Source organism: Idiotropiscis lumnitzeri, chromosome 10 (genome assembly GCF_059441095.1).
Source record: "Idiotropiscis lumnitzeri isolate Australia: NSW breed Sydney's pygmy pipehorse chromosome 10, RoL_Ilum_1.0, whole genome shotgun sequence".
NCBI classification, from domain to species: Eukaryota; Metazoa; Chordata; class Actinopteri; order Syngnathiformes; family Syngnathidae; genus Idiotropiscis; species Idiotropiscis lumnitzeri.
Window position 1 is genome coordinate 19,411,879 of NC_142400.1, and position 25,500 is coordinate 19,437,378.

Sequence of the window (25,500 nt, forward strand, 5' to 3'; positions counted from 1 at the left end):
TCAGATTTCGTCATTCAAGCATCCCACTGAAAACATGGAAGTATTCAGCCGTTTCATTGGTCAGATGTGTGAAAATCTGTTGCGGGCTTGAAGTTCGTCATTAAAAATAGCGTAAATAAACCGCATCACTTTAAAAGCAGCTGGGTTCAAAGCATGGGGGGGGTGGAAAAGGAGCAGCTGGTCTGGAAAGAATGGGATATTTATAAACACTTATATGCTCAGACACTGTCACAGCTATGTTATTCATATACTTTTCATTCTGGTTGAATGTGAATGTGAATATTTTTCAGAATTTATGATGTGCGAGAATCAAATGCTCGTTATACATGCACATCTGCCTCACAGTTGTGAGAGGATTCCAATCTCAGCACTGGCCATCTTGTGGGTAGCCTTCCCTCCACTTATGTGGCTTTTCTTTGGGTACTCAAACTTTCTCTACTCTTCCCAAAACATTCATGCTAGGTTAATCGAGGACTCGACAATGCCCATGGTTGTGAACGTGAGTGTGAATGGTTAGTGACCGGTGCTTGCTGTACGAAAGTCATCTGGGAAAGATGCCAGCTGACCTGCGAGCCGAATGGTATATGGATGGTATCTTTAACCTTAGTAAAGTCCGTATTTAACATACTGTATAGAGTTTTTTTCATCTGAACCTCGGTGACCTGATCATGCTTCACGCTAAAAAAATGTTTAAAACACTTAGTTTTACTTAGTAAAACTTTTATTTTTGAACTGACGGATTTGTTCGTCACGGACATTTCGAACTTGCAGTCATATGCAATTCAGAGCTTGTGGTGATGGTCCACCTTTGGCAACTATCCCACTAAAAGTCACAAACTTGAGCCCTCCATACTAATCCTAACTACAATATGTTGATTTGGCAATTGAGGTAGCATATGGTTGTACATTCTGCAAATGTTGAGCATTCAAATGTGATTCCTCCACTCAGTGGATGTTAAACATTGGTTCCGGCCTCTCAGAGATGTGCATGACCTCTGCTAAATGCGCAGGCCTTTGCTGAAAAGGGAAAAAAACCAGGAAAAGTATGACTTTATAAATGCTGCACGAGTGTGAGAACAGGAGCGCAAGATAGGTTGAAAAGGCAGACAGGTGTTTTTTGAAATTGCTGGCTCTGTATGTTTTGTGGGCTTCACTGCTCTTCCACTTCTCTGTGGCCTCACCTCTCTCAACATCCATCTGCAATCCTCTCATTTCTCCTGCCCACTCGTTCACCACTTTCTCTCTCAGCCCACCTCCTCGCTCTCTGAGTGTGTGTGTTTGTGTTAAAGGGATGATCTTTTGATGCCCTCGTAGTGTGTGAGTGCTTTCTCCCTCTACTTTTAGCGGTCAGCCATTGTGCTCACAGCCGTCATACCGCTCTCCCACTCACTCCATCAGAAACTACAGGCCTATGTAGCGGCCTAAATGAATATTGATTCTCCCTCCAGTGCCAAATACTGCAGAGGGGGGGAAACGATGAGTGTGTTACATGCAATGAAGGGAAGAGGCCTGATGGGGGAAAGGAAGAGAGGATGGCGATTAGGGTGATGGTGATCATTGTGGTGATAATGATAATGGTGATGATAATGACTGTGTTAGTGATCAGAAAGCATGATGGGAGCTATCAGTTAATGCATGTATGTGCATGGAGGTTTCTCACTGGCCGGCGCAGTGCTGTGAACGTAATTGCAGTATTGATGCTGAAATTACATGACAATCACAGCAAACACTACAATAAAGTGTCAGGACAACAATGAAAACCTATGGAAGCACTTGTTAAATTGGCTTCAATCTTTATTGTTCGAAATGAAAACAAATTTAGAATACAGCGAGCAGCAAGGAGCCTTCGAATTCTCTGCATAATGTAGTCATAATATAGCCTCAGCAATGCATCAGATGTGCTTTTAAACTATGCAAAACAGTAGTTAGTAGTGAATCATATGCTAATAAGTACAGAGGAGAAGACAAAATAAAAAGCTTCAAGTTCTAGTCAACAAAACCATAATGGAGAAGATGGGGGAAAAAAAACAATACATCCACGGCAACACTAAAAAGCAGATTACATACGGACGCATTATTGATGAGCCATTACAATTTTTTATATTAATTGGAAAACAATGTTTAAGAAATGTGGCATGGTATTCGTTCAGTGTTGTCTAGGTGGAGGCAAAAGACTTAATTCACCATATTATTAATGAAAAAAAAAAAAACTCTTTCCTTCCTTTGTAATATACTCGATGTCTATTTAGAGTTAGGTTTAGGATGAAAAACTAAATTTGTGGCCAAGACCAAATGGTGGTCGTCAAACTAAGGGGCATCATCATGAGGGCCCTCGGTCTGCTGCTCTTCCTCGCCACCTGCTGCAGCCTCTTCATAAATGGCTCCCTCCACCTGGAGGGTGCAGTTGTCCAGCTCTGTAACGATGTAGTGGGTGCCCTCGTCGTTGACGATGACCTGGGTGAGACCTTCCTTTATCATTCGAGAGGCTGCCAGCTGCAGCAGGTTCTGCATCTCCTCCTGACCCGCCTGGTTAATGACCCGCACCTCCTCCTCCTGTTTGATCACAGGCTGCACTTCACTCAGCACAGGCTCGGCCGTCTCGGGGGCCGCTACCTCATGAGCGGCAGATGCCTCCTCGTGCATTTTCTCCTGTTGGCCCATCTCGCTCACGACGCTGAGCAGGGCATCCAGAGCTGTGGACGACTCGGACACAACATGACTTTTTCCGACGGCTGCGGAGGCTCCGCCCGCTTGACGAGCTGCAGCCTGCAGCTCGTTGGCCGCCTCCCCTGCTGACAGTACCACATATCGGGCAAGGTGGGCTCCTGCAGACGCCACCTCCTGACCTGAGGTGATTACTTGTCCGTCTTCTGTGATGTGGAGCACCTCTGCCACCTGGCCAGCCATGGCCAGAGTCTGCAAGGTGGCTGCAGCAGACTCTTCCAGGGTCTGCTCGACAGCCACCTCTCCATCACTGTAGCCTTGGATGATGATGACCTGCTGGACAGCGCCATCATTGGTGAGCTTCCTGTCCACAGAGGATTCCACAACTTCTGTCTCCACAAAAGAAGCCCCTTGGCCTTTAAGGCGACACTCAAAAGCCTTGGACACGATACCTGAGGACAAAGGAGGAGGAACACATTAGCACATTACCTTTTAATATTTATTTCAATCCCATATCAAGACCAAAAGCATTCAAACAGGCAAGAATATATTGCCTATTCCTCCACTAGTCTATAGCAGATGAATCTATCCTGTTTTATCCACCTTAGGGGGTTGCGCCTCTGCTGGTGACTGAAATTGATCATAAACTGCCCTCAGGCTTGTGTTGTGAGCGTCATGGGACACACCCTCCTCATCCAAAAAAACAAAAAATAAAACAGGTGAACAGTGACGCAAGGCCTAATCCAGTTTAACGTCAACTTCAGTCTGCAGCAGAGGGCGGTATTGGACAAAGTGGTAGCCATCAGGCCCATTCGCCTTTCTGTGTGTCCAAAAAAAAAGGCCAGCAAGTGGACACAATTGGCCAATGTAAAGCATGGAGGGTACAGTTGTCTTTCAAAGAGTGACTTCACACTTTACATATTTACTTTGCACTTAAAGCTTGATATGAGACAGAATGGGGAGATATAAAGCTGCCAAGACGAATGCAGCAAGACACAGCTGGTACTAATTGAGCCATGCGATGCCCTCATGGATCACAGGTTGCCATGGTGTTACCACGGTGATAGGAACAACTTTTAAAATGCCATCGTTCGAGCAATGAGCAACGCCTGGCTCTGAGACAAATACTAATCTCTTCATAATAAAAAAAAAACCGCAGTATCTTTTAGTCGTAGGGCAGCACGTTGGTTGACGCATCACAGTGCGGAGGTCCAGTGTCCATACCGGGCTCTGGCCTTCTTGTGTGGAGTCTGAATATTTTGTATGGTGACAAGTTGTTTGTCTTTGTTTGCCCTGCGATTGGCTGGCAACCAGTCTAGAGTGCACCCCGCCTACTGCCCGTAGACAGCTGGGATTGGCTCCAGCATGCCCGTGACCCTCGTGAGTAGAAGCGGCTCAGATAATGGATGCATGGATGGTAGAAGTAGTCAAGAAGGGATACTGTCCATGTCTACTAAAGCTTCTGAGCATGAACTTATTAGTATGACTTCCAAAAACAAAGAAAGAACATATTTCACCAACTCCAACCGGCAACGGCGAAAAAGAAAGGTAAAAAAAAACCCACTTTTATTCTTAAGAAAAAGTTAAACAGCTTTCATGCTTTTTCTATGTGTGCCTAGGCTGACGTTGACATTTTAGAAGAAGGATTTAATGCTCAGACGACATCACAAAGATCTCCGAGTGTATGGAGGGACAAAATCATCCATCACCGATATACTTTTATCTCTCCCAGACATTCCATGTCCAGCTCCAAAGGTGACAATGTGATCAGAAAGTCAGATTTGTTTCTACAAATGTGCCTTTGCTTCGTAATGCAATGACAAAAACACCGGTATCATGACCCCACCTCCCTTAAAACAAGAACAAAACAAAAAAAAATATTTGGAATCATCTTTTACAATAGGCAGATATTCTGACTTCAACGAACGGAATACTGACAATAAAACAACACATGTAATAAGTTGTTGGTGTTCTATTCTCTTGTTTGGGATCTAAACTTTTGTTTACATTGCATGATTAGTATTTCAGTTTTATAACTAGTTGGTTAAGTGCCTTATATATGACACCCGTTATGTTATATACTACATGCTAAAAGCAATGCCGATGCATTGCATACAGACCGGATGTTGTACTCTTTTAGTTCCTCTTATCTCAAGCTCTACTTGAGAGTAAATTCATGCTGAAGACTGAGACTAGACGATTTGGTTGTCATTTCAATCGTTATTTCTGCTTTAATTATCATATGTTTGCGTCTCAGTTAATGAGACCAGAGATGGTTGTTATGTGTCTGATGGAGGTTAACACCAACATAGGATTCTTTCTTAAAACAAGTGTTACCACTGACGACTGTAAAAATGGAGGACACCACTTTATTGTTTCTTTATCAAAAGTTAGTGGCATGTCCTGGCGTTAATGTATTTTCCATTGTCTTCTTCGTCAAGTGTGATCGGAGATAATTTTCTATTCTTTATAGTATGTACGGTTCCTAAAATTCCCCAAAACACCACGGATTTCTCCCACCTTTTCCCCTCTAATTTTTCTTTTTATTTAGGTGAAGTGAAACACTCAGGAATCTGTTCAAAATAAGTTTTTCTTGTCATGGGTACAAATAGTGTCCAAAAGCAGATTATAATTTTTTTATGCATTTTCAGCATCTGTACTAATAATTATATAACGTTGTTTACATTGCATGACAATACAATGTATGGCCAAGCTCAATATATTTTTTCTTCAATATTTCATCTCTTAATGAATATGAATTTTACATTACTGTACATCGGCCACATGTGTCTGTCAATTATTCAGGCAGATGGATATTAGTTCATGTCTCCATTAGAATGAGAAGTCCCGTTTGTGGTTGTGGGCGTACTTTTGTTGTGCCATGGGGGTAGTGAGGCTATGCATTGCTAGTGTGTGTCACATTAGCCATGGGGTGCAGTTGGCAGGTCCCAGTGGCGGCCTGCTGAGGTTTATGGAGTGTCACTCAGTCGCCGCAGCCGTGAATCAAGTTAATGTTGCACATCCCATCTCTTGTGCTGTCCTGCGCTCCCGGTGGAAGAACAACATTTGAACAGCGTGATTTGGCCCTGGCGAGAGGTTGATGCCTGTTTAATATGTGTTCGGAGTGTTCTAAGTGACTGATTCCTTTAAAAGGAAGTACTAGAGAGGATGAGAGAAAAAGCAAAGAAGGCTGCTTCATTGACTGAGATGTGAAATAAGATGGAGGCTTGCTGAGAGGAGAAAAAAAAAACAAGAGGAAGAAATGCAGAAGGAGAAACATTTGGTGATCTTGGTCATTTTGATTTTTTCGCAATGAAAACGTCTCGGGTAACAGTTACTGGGGCACTCGGCTAAATAATAAGAATCATAATGACATTGATAAGAATTTTGGCTTAATGGCATTGCACACTCAATATGCTGGTATTTTTAATCCTCATATTTATCTACTTAATTAAAGAAAACTAGCATCTAAGAGAAATTGTATTTTTGGCAACCATTTTAGTTTTACTCAGTCTTAGTCATTTGGACTAGAATACTTATTAATCGAGTCACATTTTAGTCATCTCATGACAGTTTCAGTCAACGAAAATTAAAAAATGTTTTAGTCACGTTATATTTGATTACCGTATTTTTACGGCCATAAGACGCGCTTGCATCAAAGGGCGCAACACCAGTTGAGGGTGCTATTCCCGTATTTAATGCATATACTAGGCGTGCTGCACTACAAGGCGTGAGCTCGCGCTAGCTCAGCTCGCGCTAGCTGTAGCCAGCTCACCAGGGATCAATCTCTTAAGGAATCGCTGCCAGAGGTATCACCCCAAGTCAATGACAGCTGTCCTGAATCTATAAGGAATCACTGCCAATAACACCGATTCTAACCAATAAGAGGTGTCATGGCAATACGTCTACTAGACAACGTCAGGGGAGGGACTTCACTGGTCACCACACTCCTTAGAGTCACGGTTTCAAATCAAAACCAAAAAAAAAACTCAGCATACAAGCAAACAATGAAACAAAGAAATAAGATTAACACAAAACATGTATCTCTCATGCCATCTATATACCCAAAAGAAATAAAAAATAAAGATTATAGCAATGGCTTCTTGGGAGCCACTCAGCCTTAGCCAATTACATGGCTGTTTAGAGAGATGTGCATGTTGTGCTTTGGGCTTTTTGCAGTCTGTTGTCTAAACCTGGGACGTTTCTTGCATGCAATAACATAAATGATAAGACAGACTACAACATTGTGGACAGCTGCCCTTTTGTCCAGCTTTCTCCTACACCATCACCCAAACACCATAGTCACATAATGTATAAGTCACAGTCAATTTGAAGCATAGACGACTCAGACTTTGTCCAGCAGGGTGTGCTAACATGCACTCTGAACAGCCCAATTAGTAAAAGGGTTGATGGTCCCGAGTGATGCTTAGTCCGTATAATGGGCGCGTCGCTTTACAAGGCGCTTTGATTGTTTTGGGGAAGATTAGGGACTTTAAAGTGCACCCTATGGTCCGGAAAATACGGTAAATAAAATATTAATAATACCGATATAAATGTAATAATTTTGACGAAATAGCACCGCATTAAAAAAACAACCTTAACTCAATCAGGCAAAAACACAATAGCCTCTTCATCACTTGACTAGCACCCACCCTTGAAGCTTTTTGATTTGTGGTATTTTGGGTATATTGGTTTTTTAATTTTTTGGGGGAGTGGGGACAGCAATGGGTCTAAAATTCGACATTCTAATAATAATAATAATAATAATAATAATAATATTCCCTTTATTAATCCCACAATGGGGAAATTCGAGATTCGAACCCAGGCCTCCTGGGGAGACTGGGTCCTGAACGCGGCGCCTTAGACCACTCGGCCATCCTGTTTTAAACCGTCACCAGACAATGTTAGGTTATCTCAATACATAACAGTAACTAACACACATAAGCTCATCAACTGTGGAACACAATTTTTTGTTGTGTTAGATCTGACAGCTGTTGTTGTCACGTCAGGATTTTGAGCTATAGCATGCCAGTTATCTTTCAAAAAATGTGAAGCGTATTTTACGGACTAAAGTTGCTCCAGAGTATAGTCGAACCCGACCAAAAATGCATAGTGAGGTTAAAAAACAAAGTGCCCTCTCGTGGCTGTCCGTAAATTTTGTTTTTTTTTCATGTATAAGATGGTCCACGGTATAAGTCGCAGGACCAGCCAACCTACGAAAAAAGTGTGACAAATAGTCGGAAAATATGGTATGTAAATAAATTACGAAAATGAAATGTTTGAAGCTTTGAAAAAAAATGCATAAAACTAAACAGGACTAACCACGCGATGCCCATGGTTACCATGGATAAGAGAAAAGCAAAATCAAGCACATTTATGGCACTATTGAAAGTGCTGACCTACTGGGGGCTGCACACACCTCTCACCACACTGTCGCAATTGTGACTGCACAAACAAGGTAACACAAGTCAAATCGTAATCAGCTTTCCTCACTAAACTCTTGCAATTTGGCTCATCTGGCAAGTAAGCTGTGGAGGAAAAAAACTTGACATGGGAGAAAAATGAGCGCAATTTTGGAATCAGCATGCCAATTTTAATCAGCATAAAAATCTAACCCAACAGCAAAGCCAGCTAGTTGCCCATTTGTGCCAGGTGTTGTGTGGAAAACGTTAACCTTACGATGAAATGTGAGTCGAGGCAAACTGAGTGGGCTGCGGATTGTCAATAATTCCAGCTCCCTTTTCAAATATCGGCATGTAGTGTTCCTCCGTTTGGAAAGTCTGACAGGACACCCGCTAACATTATTGTCCAGTTTCATCTCATCAACGACATCTCGCAAACATCTTGTTTCGTTTTAAGTCTGTCACTGTTTAGTGGTCATGAAAAAAGGGCATCAATGAAATAATTTCATCATTGTCAATTTTGATGAAAACTAACACTGCCTTTGGGGAGCATTAATTGCTCGTGAAATGAATGCTAATTTGGTAGATGATGCTTCCTGTACCCTTTAAGAACCCTTAATGTTAACGTATGGATTTTTTTTTCATGTATGGTGTAAGATGCCTAGTCTAACAGCACTTGGTGTGTTAGCATCCCTGTTCTGTGTATGCTCCAGATGCAATTATTGATCACTGGATCAATGGGCTGGCCAGAAGTGAGGGCCCAGGGCCTCTAAGTGGCATTACTTAAGCTTAGACAAGCCACCAAGGGAGTGGTCAGACGGCATTTACCAGCAGTTACAAAAATTAACCTTAACACCAGTGCGTGTAAACATAACCAATTACATGTGCTGTAACACACATGAGCTCAGCGCAAAATTTAGGGTAACCCGCACCTGGTCTTGAAGATTTCCAAACTCAAAACAAATGAGACAAAAGTAACGAATAATGCTAAATTGCCAACATTACTAGTGGACACAAGTTCAGTCAGTATTGATGGAAGGTCCGTAAATTTGTCATTGACTGACGCCTGCTTTGCTGAAGGAAGTGCTTTTTGGCTATGAGTTGCATTGTCACTAACTGTCAGCACCGTCGGACCTCCTGAGTCCCTAACTGACAGATTGCCGTTTCACTGACGGCTGACGCAAACGTGCGCCGCGCGTGTCTCGTGTGTTTGTTTTTGGGCTGAACATGGGCCGCGGTTACTTTAGCAGACTACATTGATTATGGTCTGATCTCTAGTGATGGGTAGATGAGGCATCCTGTATCGTTTCGACACAGTGACACAATGTGTTGACACTGTGTTGCTGAATACTGACACCTGGTGGACCTGCAGGAAACATTTGACAGGGTCATCTGACACTGATCTGTCAAACAAATTTTATCCAATTCCATTGATTAGCTACGTGATGTTTTTTTATATATCCTATTTCGTATTACTTTCCATCGCACTAATTATTCTCTTATCTAATTTATATATTTATCTGAATTATTGTTGTATTGCACTGGAGAGGGGAGCTCTCTAATCTCGTTGCACACTTGAGTATAATGACAAAGGGATTTCTGATTCTGATTCGGCATTTGCTTTCACATTATTTTTACATACACGCAATTTCATAAAAAAAATCTTTGATATTTGAGACGCAGTTGATAAATTAAGAGAACATCTGTCTGAATGCCCAAGTAAAAGTGTTGTGAATGACAATGGACTCAATTTAATTAAAGATTTTTATTCAAAAAAATTAGTTTCTCCAGCGTTTTGTTATTCAGTCTATTTCTTTTTTTTGAGGCAATTTCCCCCGCCTTTGAGAAGATCCTCTCACAAGACACTGAAGAAGCCGGTGTGCACAACGCCTGTGTGGCTAATATAAATAGGTGAGGGAACGTTGCCTCCATGGACTTCCAGTATAAGAGCGGGTCTTCCGTACGTGCAACGTGTCCTGCTGACATATAGCGCTGCACCTCTGAGTGCGCATCAACAGTGACGTCTTCCATCTTGCGGATATTTAATGCAAAGTAACGCGCCAATAACTCGATGCTTGTTTTGAGCGTCCATCCTGTTGACAGATGCGCTTCCTTATGAACACAGTTTGGCGCGCGACCGCTGTGTCGACACGATTCTGGTAGTGGTCACGTGACTTTCTCAAAGCGGTACGCGCATCGACACGGGGTTTGCCCTGGAAGCTCGGCGCGCGCATCGACGCCTCAGTGTCGCTGGACCCTCCTAGCACCTCCCACCACAAATTCCAACAAGAGGTGAGGTAGGTAGTTAATGGAACGTTGGTCCTTGATGTTGTCATTTGTTTGTTCGTCTGCTAAAGATGATGACGTCACGTGATTGATGCTCACAAATGCATTGTGTGGGTGTCAGAATTATATCACCACAATGTACACTTTATGCGTAAAGTACAATCTTAGTTCTAATATTTTATGTATATGTATTTATTAAATGTTAAATCCGGGTGAATTGACAGACCAGATGGACCAAAGAGAAAGCAGGAGAGAGAGAAAGGGCGAGAGAGAGAAAGAGAGAGAGAGAACTTTTATTATCTTTGATTTATCTACTAGTGGGTTACAAGTCACACGTGGCATGTTATACTTTAATTATTCAATGTTGGACAAACTGTAATTAGCAATGACGGAAATGTGGTTAAAATACAGATGACGAACTGACAATTACAGTTTGGTTTGGCTTGAAATAATGACTGATGATGACGGACGGACCGGCAAAATTATCTAACGCGCCCACCTCTGATCAAACCATCACACAAGAAAGGACAACAAAACATGCTCAAGATCTGTTACAAGGTCAATGGCAGAAGCGCCATGAAAGGCCAGAGCAGATTGACACAGAGCCTTGCCCAATCGGTTTATCGAGTGATTACCTTCAATTATAGATATGAAGGCAGTGTGGTTAAAAAGAGCAAGATGGAGACCTCTGAACCGTACACACATATGACTGTTATTTGTGGGGAGGGGTTGCAGAGCAGGAGTGTAAATGTGTGTCACCGGTGCAGATTATTTTGAAGGTGACACTGTTAAGCAGATCAAGTGTCAGTTCTGGATACGTCCAGGTCACCTAAGAACAATAATATTGTGGCACTTTATACACTTGAGCAAGAGGTGCAACAAGTCATCGATGATTGATAACTATTGATAATTATCTATGAATCGTTTGGCTAATTTTTTAAAAAAATATTAAAAGGTCCAAGTGCTCAGAATTTTAGCTTCTCACTAGTAAATATTACCTAAATTCTGTAGTCCTCCATGGAAGTGGACTGATTAAGTTGTTGAATCAAAAATAACACATTTACTTTTACTTTGAAAATAGTCAATACTTTTTGCCTATTTTCTGGGTGCATTTTTTTCACTGTCAAGTTGAAATAATGTCCTGTTTTTTAATAAAGAGAAGGACATTTTTTTTTTCTAATCTGATTTGATCGAGCAATAATTTGACAAAATAAGTGACAGATTGAAATCATTGTTAGCGGCAACCCTAATTTGTGATTATAGTTTCCTTTCATTTTTCGATCTTGATTAAATATAGTAATTTTGTTATTAATTGCATTGTTGTTATGATTGCATTTATTCTGTGTCTATCCATGAACTGTTATTTCTTTATTGAAAGGAGGCTATGTTTGCACTGGACTTACCAATGGAATTAATTACAGTTATATTTTATACATACATAATGTGAATATGTTTAGGCTAAAAACATCACATGAATGCAAATGCAATACGTTTGCATTGCGATTTCCATGCAAAGTACATTACTAAAATGTAGGTAATAGTTCACAGTATGTTGATTACTGTGGTCTATTTATGTATGTTTTAATACCATATTGACAGTGTGAATATGTTTTTTGTTTTCCAAAAAGGAAGAGTAATTGATACAGCTCTGATGAATAAATGTGTGTTGTTGATTGTATCTGCATGCAGAGAACTTCAGCCTTGCATGTATTTATTATTCCTTATAATGGAGTGTATTGATGGTTCTTTGGTAAAGCTGTGTATTCGGTGACCTTAATTGACTTCTCTCTCTTCACCGTTGAGGCCTCAGGCAGACCTGCATGTGTTTTTCCTTTGTATGGGTTTTGTGGGTGAGTGTGTGTGTGTGAGAGTGTAAAACGTAGAGGGTCAGCTGAGGTCCAGCTAGTGATGGGTGTACTTTGTCTGGTAGGGACAACTGCTACTGTCACCTTTACAAACGCCATGAATCAACACCACGGAGGACAGGCCGGTCGACCAAAAAACAACCAATTATACAGCAGCCAGATTGACACCAAGTGGACAGGACAGACAGATTGAGACTCACTCAACCCACCCCAAGGACAAACATATGGAAGACAAGGAGGGCACAGGCTGACAGAGGGCCTTCTGGCCTCCACCCACACCGTTAAAGTCAATACTGTGCTATCTCAGAATTCAATTTGATTTCATGACAAGTATGTGTTTAAAAGCTGTTTTATGGTTTCCATGTTACTGATGTTTTCTTACTCAAATGTAGATAAATTGAAGAATTTGCTTAAAGGGTGTATCGAAACAATGTGGCTGACTTTTGGTCAGTTTCTCACCAACACATCAAAAGAATCACAAGCTCATGGGAAAATGGTACACTCTCAAAGATCTATCCATTTATTCATGTCACATTGTTTAGTGCTTATAGTACACCCAAAACCTATTGCCAGTCAATTACAGCGCACATACAACCAAATCACATTTACATTGCTGAGCTGATGTTACGACCCGCATCTCAGGTGAACAACCAGTCGTGGAAATCTTAGTTACTGGGTAGGTCAAGTTTACTCTTTGATCCCTGCACCGGTGACCCAAACTTAAATGTAGTACATTAGAAAAAAAACTATGCTAGTTTAAAAAAAAAAAACTAACAAAAAAAAGAAACGGTAAGGACAAAGGAATAATGCAGTATACCGATTGTGGTGCAAAGGACTCAGAGGGGGTTGGAAACACACAAACACGCAGTAACTGTGGTCAGGGGGTCAGTGTCCTGCTCTCAGCTCTTTTTCTGCTGACAGTGGATGACCCAGTATAATCTAGTCCACAATAACTCTTAACTCTATCCCCCTCGGGGTCAGGTCAGCGGTCTAGAAGAAAGAAACACAACTACAAATAAATATGACAACTTAGGAGGCATTTTCTGTATCAACTGAGTAATGTCCCATGGAGTGGACAGTCTACAAAGTATTCCTTTTATATCTGGTGAGCTACCTGGACAACCTTTATGAGCAGTTAATCACAATTTCTTACCAATGAATTTTTGGAAAAGTTCAAATGAGAATGTAACATGGAATGGCAAAAAGGCTTGGTAAGGTAACTCAAGATACACCCATGACCGCGAGCCAAGGACAGGTGGTCAGGAGGAAGACATGTCACATTTTGCCTGAAAAGATGTAATTTCAACAACACCGTACAGTATGCCGATTAAGAAATTCCAAAAATGGATGATATCAATTAATTCTACAAACTGCTTAATCTCACAAGTGTTGCGGGCATGCTGGAGAGGCGGGAGAAAATTTATTATGTACCTCACAGAATATTTAATTGACTAAATACTTGCACCAAATTAGCTAAAGAACAGGCTGCTGCATGATGAGGAAAGGCAAACTTTTGTCTCACAGAGCAGAGGGAAAAAACGTGTTCGGCCATTTCTCTGGCAGTGGCTTAAAAAAAAAAAAAAAAAACCTCAACTATGATTCAGTCAGAGGACAACTGATGACTGCTGGTTATATCACTGATGATATCGGCCTTGAAACCCATCAGACCAGGCATCTTTTCAGCGAATCAGATATGAGTAATATAATACTTGTAGTTGACATGCTGGTTATTTCCTTGATGCTGTAAATCTTTGTGATTTGCTCTTTACAGATGAAGGTCACAAATGATCAGTGTGATAGGGGCCGATACAAGCACCGAAAAGAAAAAAAAAACAGATTGAATATAAAAACCTCATCTCGGAAGGAATATGACATTTGACATACGAAATGATAACAACGATCACTTTCTCGCCTCTCCCTAACAAGCCTTCTTTCTATTTCTCAGGCCTGTATCCTTCTTCTCTTCTCATTTTCCCCCACTTTCAGAATCTCAGGAGGTGGATTTTTGATTGCTCCTTTAATTAGCCATGTCAGACGGCTCAGTGGATTTACTAGGGATGTTGAACTTGTGCAGATAATTATGTGTCTTTTCCTTTTCTCTCTATTGCTACATTTGCTCCCTCCACCATCCATCCCTCCATCTTCCTTTCACTCGGCCTCCCTATCTATCCCTCTCACTCACTCTCCCATGATTTAATGATTAATTATGGATGTGAGTTTGAGAATAAAAGCTTTTTCGCTAATCAAAATGAAATGTCCCTCATTCTTGTAATTACAGTGTGAACAGTCTTTGTTGCCAAGGCCTGGCCCTCACCGTGATCTGCAGTCTATCAAAGGCAAATGAAATGAATAATCGCAACATAATGACTTCAGATTGCAACTGAATTACAAAATAAAAAGGGGATTGAGTTGTAAGAGAGAATAAACAAAGAGTAACTACAGCAAAAAGAACGTAGCATGCGGGAAAAAAATATCCAGTATGAAGTCGAGAATGCGTCGAATGTCTAAACAGTTGGTGAAAGAATGTTTTGAAAGAAAAGACATCTCTTTTCATTCCAGATCTTAAGAAGCGGTTTCCGCAGTCCAGGTTTGGACCAAATCAAGGTCTCATTGCGGACCCGCAGTCAAATGGTGTTAAATGAATGAAGCACGTTCATCTTTTTTTTTTTTTTTTCAGGGAAACATTTATTCATGTTCATGCATTGTTGTCCTCTAGTGAGATTAAAATGCTTTCATTTATGGCCCAGACAAATATTTTAGTCATGAAAAACAAAAAAATGTATTTGCAAAACCACAAATAAATGTTGCAAAAAGGAAAAGGAAATGTGCCATTTTGAAGTTTGACTGGCCAGGAACGCCAATGGAAATATTTTGAGGTCCAAACATTTGCACTGAGAAACCCCTTGCAACCTGACCCATCCGAATTTTAATGGAAGAAAACTGAAATACTTACTGACTGTAGCTTGTAACTCCAGCTTTACCCTACTATTAAGTGTTTTTATTCATTTTTTACATTTGTACCAAGTGTGACATGTAAAAAAAGTGAGCTACAGCATGCAGGTTGTATATTTAATGTGATTCACCCTCGCAGTACGCCTTCTTAAGAGTTTTTACTTTTAATAGTGATGGTGGCCTTTGTACTTGTGAATGTAGAGGACGTTAGGAGTAAAACGTATTAACAAAGACTTGCACTGTTTCTAAGTGCTTTGTTGTCATTCAATTGACATTTATTTTAGCCAATGTGGCTAAATGGTAAAAAATACCTGCGAGCCACATTTGAGTATAGTTAGCCACCACATCTCGTATTTATGTGACAGCAGTGCCCGTTTCGCCGCTATTTTGCTTAGTGCGTCGCTCATGCATGCACATGTCAGAGACATGGTAGCTCGAAGAACACATAACACTTGAGGGAGGTGGGATATTTCTTTCGTTGTAAGTATAGCTTTATGGCTAAGTGTATGTTGTGGTAAGAAATGGGGCAAGAGATTATCAATAAAGGAGTGGCAAATGGGCCGAATTGTTGAATATGAAATGAGGGCACTTATATAGGGCGGAGAAGCAACTCATGTTCTTTGTTTGCCTCAGCCTTAAACACGGCTCAAAAATTTAGGCAATTGAGAGGGTGATAAAGAGTTTAATCCTATATATGAGCAATTAGGACTGGGCGATATGGCTGAAAACTATTGTGACGCAAGTATGTCATATCGGTCGATATAGATTGACATCGAATTATTATTTATTTATTTTTGTTACAATTGAAAAGGGAAAAGGGCTGAATTCCGATTTGTTTTACTTTAAAATGTAACATTTATCCTTCAAAATGGACTAGAAAAAAAGTAAAACGCACGCCGACCTCCCTTGTGACGTGTGTCCGCGGAGGGTGCTTGTTAGCGGCTTAACTGCTAAGCACGCCAGCCTCGCTGCTCCGGCGCTCTTGTGTGATAGGCTATGGGCCGTTTCCTCAAGTCGGCCGGTAAGTCGACCTTGCGCCACCCGTTTTTTTGTTTGTTTTGAGTCACGCTAGCTCAGGGGTGCATGCGTAAGCCTCAAGTTGTATTCCCTAAATGGGAAGGAGTTTGTGACGAGTTGGGCCTTGATAGGTCGAATCTGCTCCATGTTTTATTTTATTTTTTTTTGGGATCGATAATTTATCGATTGAAGTATGATTTTCATTCAACATTTTCAGTACATTTAAATGTGATAATTTCTTTAGTACATTTTTATTTTCTTACAGTCAAGTAAGGTGTTAAGGTTTGAACTGTTGCAGTGTCTCGCAATAATAAATAAAAGCGTACTTTCGGAATAATAGTAATAATCATGACAAAATATCATGATTATTATATTCAACAGTATTGTATGCCGTACTACCATGAAGACAACAACGGAATATATTGGAAATATTCTTTGACAAGTGAGGTTGTGGTAAACCACAGGCCTCATGTAGGATTGTGGAATTACTGTATGCTATTTGCTTACAGACATTATTTTAAACAACAATATGAGAGAAAATATCACTTTTTGTTTGAGCCCAGCTAGTTTTGATGTGACCAAAAAGCACTGACAGGGGTGTTTTGTTGCCCAGGTGTGTCTTATTAATATTGATTACTTAAACAATAAATAGTGCTGAAAGTCTACACTCAAGTTAAGATAAAACCAGATTGAAATAAAAGCAGTTGTGAAGCTGCGTGACGACGGAAAATCAATCAGAGCCATCCCACAAATATTGGCGTTAACCAATAAAACCATTTTGAATGTCCTGAACTAGAAAGAAACCACTGGTGTTAGCCCCTAAACAGGTGGATCAAGGAAAAAAGACAGAAGCAAGAGTCAACATATCACAAACTACTGCCTGTGAAACATGAAAGGGACAAAAGTAATGCAATGTCACACCCAAATGTTATCAGTCTATACCAAAAATAAAGCAACTCACTATGAGAACAATGTGTTGGGCATGGATATTGTTCCTAGTAAGGCACTTCACATTCATTGACAAGATATTGTCTTTGACTTACATGGCTGCTTTTAGCATGGCCTTTGACCCACTGCCATATTTACTGTTTATTTACTTAACAGAGGCATACTCGAAATATTTATCGTCCTGATGGCTCTATATATAGGGACAGGAGCTTGTGAAAGCAGAGGCAGGCGCGGTGGGTGGTTGCTCCTCTAATCTCCATCTCCAGGCTGACAGGCTTGAAAAGGCCCTAATGAATGGATCTTTTCATCTGCACGCCCGTGTGTATGTGACAGTATAAATATTTAGCAATATTGGAGTCAGCTCGTGATTTTACACAGATGGAGTGATTGATGCCTCAACCCCCTGACGCATGCCAATGAACATGCTGGAGATGTTATATAAGCCAGAGCCTATCTCTCCTCCAACACAGTCATATCCAGCTCACTTTCTCTCCATGTTTCCACACTGCCTCCGCTGATCTCCGCCTCCTTCCCAGCTTGTCTTCTCACTGCCCTCTATGGTGCTGCCAATTGGCTTCATTGTTTAATTTCTATCATACATTGTGGTGTCGGCGACAATGTTAAAAATGTTAAAACGGAGCAAACAACCTGACGTTGAAGGTTTGAGCAGATGAGTGTCCTGTCAACACAATGAATTAAAAAAAGAAAAGAAAAAAGAAATAATCAAGATTGACCGACCCAATGCTGCATGTGACTCGTACATCTGCCTCACAATCAAATATTTTAGGTTTGAAATTCACCTTCTTCTACTCCTACCACATGCCAAAAACATGCACGTCATTGTCGACTCTGTATTGTCCTTAGGTGTTAATGTGAGTGGGAATTGATTGGCAACCGGAATTATGCCTCACGTGCAGTCAGGTAGGCTCGGCAGCAGCTCACCTATGAGGACATGCAGTAGAAAATTAACGAACGAGTGAATCATGTTTTATTGGCTTTGCCTTACATTTAACTTGCAATATCTAGTGGCTTTTGAAAGGTCAACTTAATTCCCAGTAAACTTTTACACTTACACAAGATCAGGGTTGTTATTTGGACATAAACTCAGCATTTTCAGTAGGAATATGATTCTATGCTCGTCCTCACACAGTATATCAAGACTGAACACTGGGTCAGTTCGCACGTACACATCAAGCAACCAAAATGTCTTCACCCACGCAGAAGCAGAAAAAAATTTCACACATTCAGTGAAACAAATATATTTGTCTTCTCTTTTGCCACAAGAACACCAGACCATATTATGTGTTCCTTGACCATATTGACTTGAGGGTCAATATTTAAAATTCAGTCTACCAGAGACCCAGTATGGAAAAGTCCAAGCAAGTGTGGCTATTTATGTGTTGATTATGGATATCAAGAATTATAACCTTCATGTATATATATATATATGTATATATATATACATGTATATATATATATATGTTATATATATGTATATATGTATATATATATATATATACATGTATATATATATATATGTTATATATATGTATATATATATATATATAGAAAACAATGTCAAGAAAATATATCAAACACCCATAAACTGCATTTTAGTGTGGCTGTAACATATATTTTGCACAGCTAATTTTTGTGTATTGAAGAAAATAAGAGGATTTAAAGGATGGTATGCTGATGACATATTAACAACGTCGATACATTCCACTGGTAATGACCATATATTATTTCATATGGAGAAATTATTTGTAGTTTCTCTTTGCGTTTGCACTCTTTTCCATGTATTACATCAATCTGAATGTAACTGTCCTTTATTTTACTGTGATTAGCCCTTCTGTGACTTTTCCAATGCTTGTAAATTCAACAAAATCTATTCCAATGCAAAAACCATGGTGCACTTCAAGTGCGACTCTGCCACCCAATTCACAAAGTTATTGATTTGTATTAGTCCTGAAATGAGAACAATTAGTCTTTTACTAGGCCTCCATCTATCACCTCCATGTTATTGTGCCACCTAGCCAGTCCCTGTCTTTGAAACCCATCTGGAGGTCCCTTCTCTTGGCAGAAAGCACAAGAGAAGAAAAGAAAAGCACAAAGAGATGATGATAAGATAGAGGTCCAAGAACAGAGAATTTTTCTTCTGACTATGGCAAAAAAGTTTGACAAAAATCTTCAGGGGAAAAAAAATAAATCAAGCAAGCACCACCACACCTCATGTGCTTCTGGATGTGTTTAGTATAATTATAGTCAAGCCCAAGGTGAAAACGCCATGGAGAAGTCAATGTATTCAAGTTAGGAACGCTTAACCAGTGGCAACATAAGATGGCTGCCAGTGGCTTCAGCGGCATTTAGTCCGTCAATATATACGTCCACGATTCAAAAGGGTTCAGTGGCCTGCTGGTCAAAAAGTCAACTGGAATTAGGGTTGAATTAGGGGTGAAATGGAGGGAGAAATGTTGAGAGAAAATACAAACAGGTATTGGGGCAAAACCTTTTGGAGTCAGTGGAGTCCTAAAAAAAATAAAGCAAAGGCACCCACACCCCAAAGACATTTTGTTGTAGTTCTTAATTGATATGTACAGTTGTTTACTTTTGCTCTATTTTTTTTATCAAATAAAAGATACATTAGTTCGTTCATTAGCTGAACTACTTATGAGGAAGAAAAGATGGCGGACTGTATCCCAGGCGTCGGAGAATAAATTATCACCAATCAGCTACAAGGCAACATAGAGGCAAACAACCAATCACAATCATATTTCCACCATGGGTAATTCAGTCTTCAGAACTTAATAATACAAATTGTTGTACACTGGGATGATGATTTGTACAATGCACTGTGCAAACGTACCTCTGATTGATATTAGAAACAATGACCACCTTCTAAATGCCCGATGTTAACATGTATCATAAAACGCAAAAACACAATAAAGCATTTATATCCAGCCATTAGTAACAATTTAATTTCTGCTATGACAGAAGAGTGGCAGCTGGGGCTGACTCGCAGTGATCAGGAGACTTTAGCCCCAATAAACCACCTGACTGACATGGTGATTTGTGACTGACTGACTTGATAAGTGGCTCGCTCTTTCAGTGAATCAGCTTGTGGGGGTGTGCGCGCGCGCGTGTGTGTGTGTGTGTAAAACGTAACGTCTCCTTCAGCCATGGCCAGTGAGAAATGATGCATGTGAAATAATTCATTTCTCTTAAGCCTTACTTACCCTAATGATGTATAATGGCCTGCAACAACACTTAACTTGACCATTACTGTTGTAAACACTGAATAAGAGGCACGGGCAAACAAGTATTCTCATAAAAAACCTGCTTTCTGGAGACTGTTTACCAAAGGCTAAGAGGGCAGGAAATAACTTGGCATGTGGAGAAATGAAGGTGTCACAAATCGCACTCCATCAAATGCAATCCGATTGTAAGATGTGTATTAACCACGACAGCTGTATCCTGGTTTTCTCTCATCCGTCTCTCGCACTTCACTCAGTTACAATAAGCTAAATATTACAAACAGTTCATGTTTCACTCAGTTGTCTGAAAATGTAAGTCTCCTTCTGTGTATGCTTAAACATGCAGTGTGTTATCCAGCCCTTTAACCCTGATACCTTCATTAGTGTAAATGAGATGAAGCTCATGACTAACGTGCATGCTCCTTAAGTGGCGTGATGAACATGAGCGCACGCAAGACAGGTCAGAGACAGTGGAGAGACAGTAAATGACAGTGCCACGTGAGGCGGCTACTGTATGAAACCTCAGATCTAATCAATAGCGGTGAGGAGGACGCCAGGCGCCAGCCAGAGGGTCACCACTCATCACTCAGGTCAACAGTGAACACACTCACATGTGCACATACACACACATTCACGAGGAGGCCATTGTGTAGGGCATGTTGGTAGACAGGACTATGAGGAAGTAGAGAATGGGTCAGAGAGAGGGTGAAGTGCATCGCAATAGATAGGGAGCTGGATCGATAGGAGAGATTGAAGGACCTGTGTGATACCACAGTCATGGATGTCCAGAATAAAGCTAAGCAGAGTGAGCTGATTGGTTGCAGGCTTTAAACAGTTTCGCACCACGGGGAAAAGGTATCGAAAGGCCACAAACAAAAGAGGTGAGTTAAAATGACTCATTTTCACTCTTGTAATGGTTGAATGAACCCGTTAAAAAGAAAGTGGAATCACCATGTACAAAGGATGGAAACGCATAAAAATGTGGTGTACGCACTTTTCCACGCTCACATTTAAATCTGGCAAGAGGGAAACAACCGTGGGAATCCGCAGTGCTCCACGGCAACTACTTGGCTGACATGCGCATGTTTTTCTGCCTTTAGAGCCATTGACTGACGAGAGAGGATACTGGACGGTGGCATGCCAAGTACAGTAGATGCCCCCAACAAAAAAAAAAGGCGTGGGAAGGGAGGATTCTTGTATGTCAACATTTCCGCATTGATTGAGGTGTATGAAAGCAATATTTTTGGCTTCATGAATAGAGATTTTTTTTTTTTTGGGTGGGGTCGGGGGGCATGCAACATTTTCTGCTGTTTTAGTATGAAAGCCCAAAAAGTCTTTACATGAGGCCACAGGTTGTTGAAAATGGATTATTGAAGAGAATGAATGTATGTATATCTTTGTACTCTGTGTATTTTGTGTGCATGTGGCACTCACTGAAAGAGAGATGACCCACGCCTGGTGGCATTTAGGCCTCCTCTCTAATGACACTCAGAGCTGAGGAGGAGACACAGCCGCCGTTATTGAATTATTGAAGGGGCACAGTGAGGTATAAATCAGCCATGGCTAAGACGTAGTTTAATACACTTACACAAACACACGCACACACAACGTCCACATACAAACTCATACACAGAGGCCACTGACGGGGCTGGCGTGACGACTGCAGGCGTTGACTTGCTGACCTTGAGGTTGTTAAAACAAGCTCTCCGTCAGCTTTTCTGCAAATGTTTACATCTTGAGAGAGACATACAGAGAAGAAGGGAAACTGCATGCACTCTGTGCAGACGGAACTCTGTGTTTGTCAAAACCAACAAGGGTTGATTGAAATGGTTTACAGTTTATTTATAGTGATAAGATTCAAGATTATTAGCGTTAGCGCATCAAATTATAATTAACGTGAATACTGTATTTCGTCTCTGAGAGTAGAAGCTAGTTTTTTGGCTCTCGTTCTGCACAGACCACAAAAGCAAACAAAAAGAGAAATCAGGATATATGTGCACCGCATATGGACAGAGGAGAATACATCAGACACATACAGTATGTTATGGTGCTATGAAACATGGCAGTATATTTGAATTGTCTCTATGATTTACACCCCAAAGCCAATGTGGTGCCCCCCTCCATCCAAAATATCCAGACGCTTACAAGAGAAGTTGAATTTTTAACATTGCCTTTAATAAGCTAAGGCCATACAATTTGATCGCAATTTTAATTTTATTATATTGAAGGTAACTTTTGGTGCTGCCTTGGAGTTCAAGGAACCCTTAGCATCTGCCTACATTGCCTAATGGGTGAGCCAGACCTGTCAACAAGTTTTTTGTCAGTTCACTATATCACTGTCCTAAAACTGTAATTATAGCTTATTTTAAGTATATTCTATGGGGTCAAATTAATTTTGGTTGGAGTGTTTTACAAATTCTGTAAAATGTGCCTACGAATGCTGTTTCATTTGATGCACATCGACATATTGGTACGATTGTGATAATAGTGAAAAGCACGTTTAACTTTTGTTACATAGTACATTTTTACAGCAAACAATATGTATAAATAAAGTGATGAACATTGTGTAGTGGCAGCTTAAACAAAGGAGGAACACTGTGACGGAGAGGCCAGATTAAGCTCTTGGGCAGTTAACAAACGGTTTCCTGCGAAGCCACAGTGCTCATACGATCAAAACAGAATAGCCGCATATAGCGATATATGGGTAAGTAAAGTACATATGTGCACCTGAAGCGAAACTCATACATCAACCACCAATTACTGATTTTTATCTGTTAAATAAAAAGAGCAAGACTATTGCGACATGCATGAAGACCTTGCGATACCGCACGTGGTAAATCCGTCTTTCTCCCTTCCAGCAGATAGATTTTCACAGCACGCACAATTGCATTTGTACTTCCATTATTATTTTGGTGTCTTCGTACAGATCAGTGTCATTTGAGCTGCCTTCTCTTTTTGAACAAATGAAAAGGCAAAAGCGTAATACCGCCAGTAAACTGTGTGACAACTAAAAGTTGCAAAGCGCTTATTTGTACACATTCTTCTTTTGTATGCATATTTTTGTATGCGCATCTGTGTGTGAGGACAAAACAAGAGTGTATGTCCTGTAGCCAAGGGGAGGGGGGCTCATCTTATTAACATCATCAGTCTGCATCATTACTGGGCTGCCAGCAGGTACTCTAACAGTGCCATGGCTACAATAGGCCGTACAATCTTACTTGTAAAACACGCACACACATGGACACTCATAAAATGGACAAAGACAGACTCAAAGCCCCCTTTTAAAATACCCAAAAGGGTATGCACTGCGTCCGTATCTATCTGTTATCCAGCGGGTAACCATTGGATGCCTGGCCATGTTTTCACTGGGTGGGACAGACTCCATCCATCCTCCTGACAACAAGGCTGTGATACGCAGCAGAGGGTGGAATAAACTCAAGTCAGAACATGGGAGGGTCCCAAAGTCAACCATCTCTGAATAAATAAACATGCGCTACACGAACAAACCATTAGAGAAACGTACAAGTTAACCCTACAGATATGGAAAATGGTATAAAAAATATATCGTCTGCCTCCATTTTGCATACAATATTCCCTTGAAGGTTTTGGAGGGTGCCTGTCGGACATTTGGGCAAATCATTTAGGAGAACATTGGAAAGGTCAGGATGGATCCTGTATTGTGCAATGTGCAATGGCCTCCCCATACATCCATTCATTCTACTGCATATCCGCTTCATGGTCACGGGAAAGCAGGCGCCTACACCAGCTCATTATGCGCAAAAAGCAGACTTGACCGTCTATTGTTCGCCTGTCAATTGCACGGCACACAGAGATAGAACCATGCACAACCAAATCCATATATATGGCAACTGTCAACTAAGAGGTCATCAATCGCTAGCTTGCATGAAAGTCAGCCTTGTGACCAAATACAGTGTCCTAGAGATACAAATAACTAAATTGTCTTCTGATTCCATCCAAATAATATTTACCAGTGTTTTACGCATAACATGGGTCAAAATGAGTCTGTGACATTGTATAACTTTGATGACATGGTTTGTCATTTGCATGCAATAGATTTTGAAAGGCAAACACCAGAAAACACAAGTGGACTCAAATTTGACATTGTGATTTAGACACTACTCTCATTATCACTAGTCTAATCCCCTGACCGATTAAGTTTTGTGTCTGAATACTTTTGTCCATATTGTGTATCAAAAAACAAAGAAATAATAAACACATTCATGAGACAGCATTTTCATATTGATAGGTGGATATCTACAGTTTTCAAGTTAATGCTGATAAAATACCTTGTGTTATTACGGCATGTAACTGGAGAATGGTAATAAAAACTCCACTGTATGAATGGAAAACAGGCTCATTTGAAGGCGCCTGTACGGCACCACCCATGACACCAAAGATGCGTCAAAGGCATCAGACATTCAATATAGTGCTACTCTACCAACTGTTATGGATTATGTAGCCGGTAAGCGTTCATGTAAGATACACATTGATTTGGCATTGACAAACCAGTTCATATTAGCCAGGATTTGCTCTTTACAGCATCAAGGACAATCAGACCGACGACACCGGATCAAGCTAAATTTAACCTCCTCAAGTCATCCGGCTCAATCTTCTCATCGGTTCGATAAATTCCGATTTTAACACAACCTATTAAAACAATCAAGTGAAATGAATAAAAAAAAAGAGTAATGACTTATAATTGACGATTGATAATGGGAGACAGATAGACAGAGAGTTCTAGTGGCAATGAAATACAGAATGATAAATGAATAAATGCAAAGAATGTATTTGCACTAATATACGAAAGCAGCAGAAATGAATGTTGCTGGTTAGTTAGGGCTGTTAATTGGGCATGGAAAATTAACATGTTAAAGTCACAGCGAGGAATGAGAATGTGCCCTCTTGATGTGTTTGACCTAACAGAGCATTTCTTCTTATTCCGTTTCTCTCTGCTACGTGTCTCCTAAACTAATAAAAAAAAAAGCCGCACAAATCCCTCATGAAGCTCTCCATATGAACTGTCACATTAATAACGCTGCACTCATATTCAAATTTTCTGTCGAAAAGCTAAAGAAAGATTGAATGCCCTGC

General features: G+C 40.5%; 1 protein-coding gene across 1 annotated transcript in view; it reads right to left on the minus strand.

Moving 5' to 3' along the window:
• Positions 1-1,770: 1,770 nt before the first annotated feature.
• The window catches only part of LOC148329593 (zinc finger protein 407-like), a 172,452-nt gene continuing 148,722 nt past the window's right edge, over positions 1,771-25,500 (minus strand). Inside the window, exon 10 of the mRNA XM_088307791.1 lies at positions 1,771-3,116. Within this exon, the coding sequence (XP_088163917.1) occupies positions 2,308-3,116 (809 nt within the window). The 3' untranslated portion in view covers positions 1,771-2,307. The remainder of the gene's footprint in view (positions 3,117-25,500) is intronic.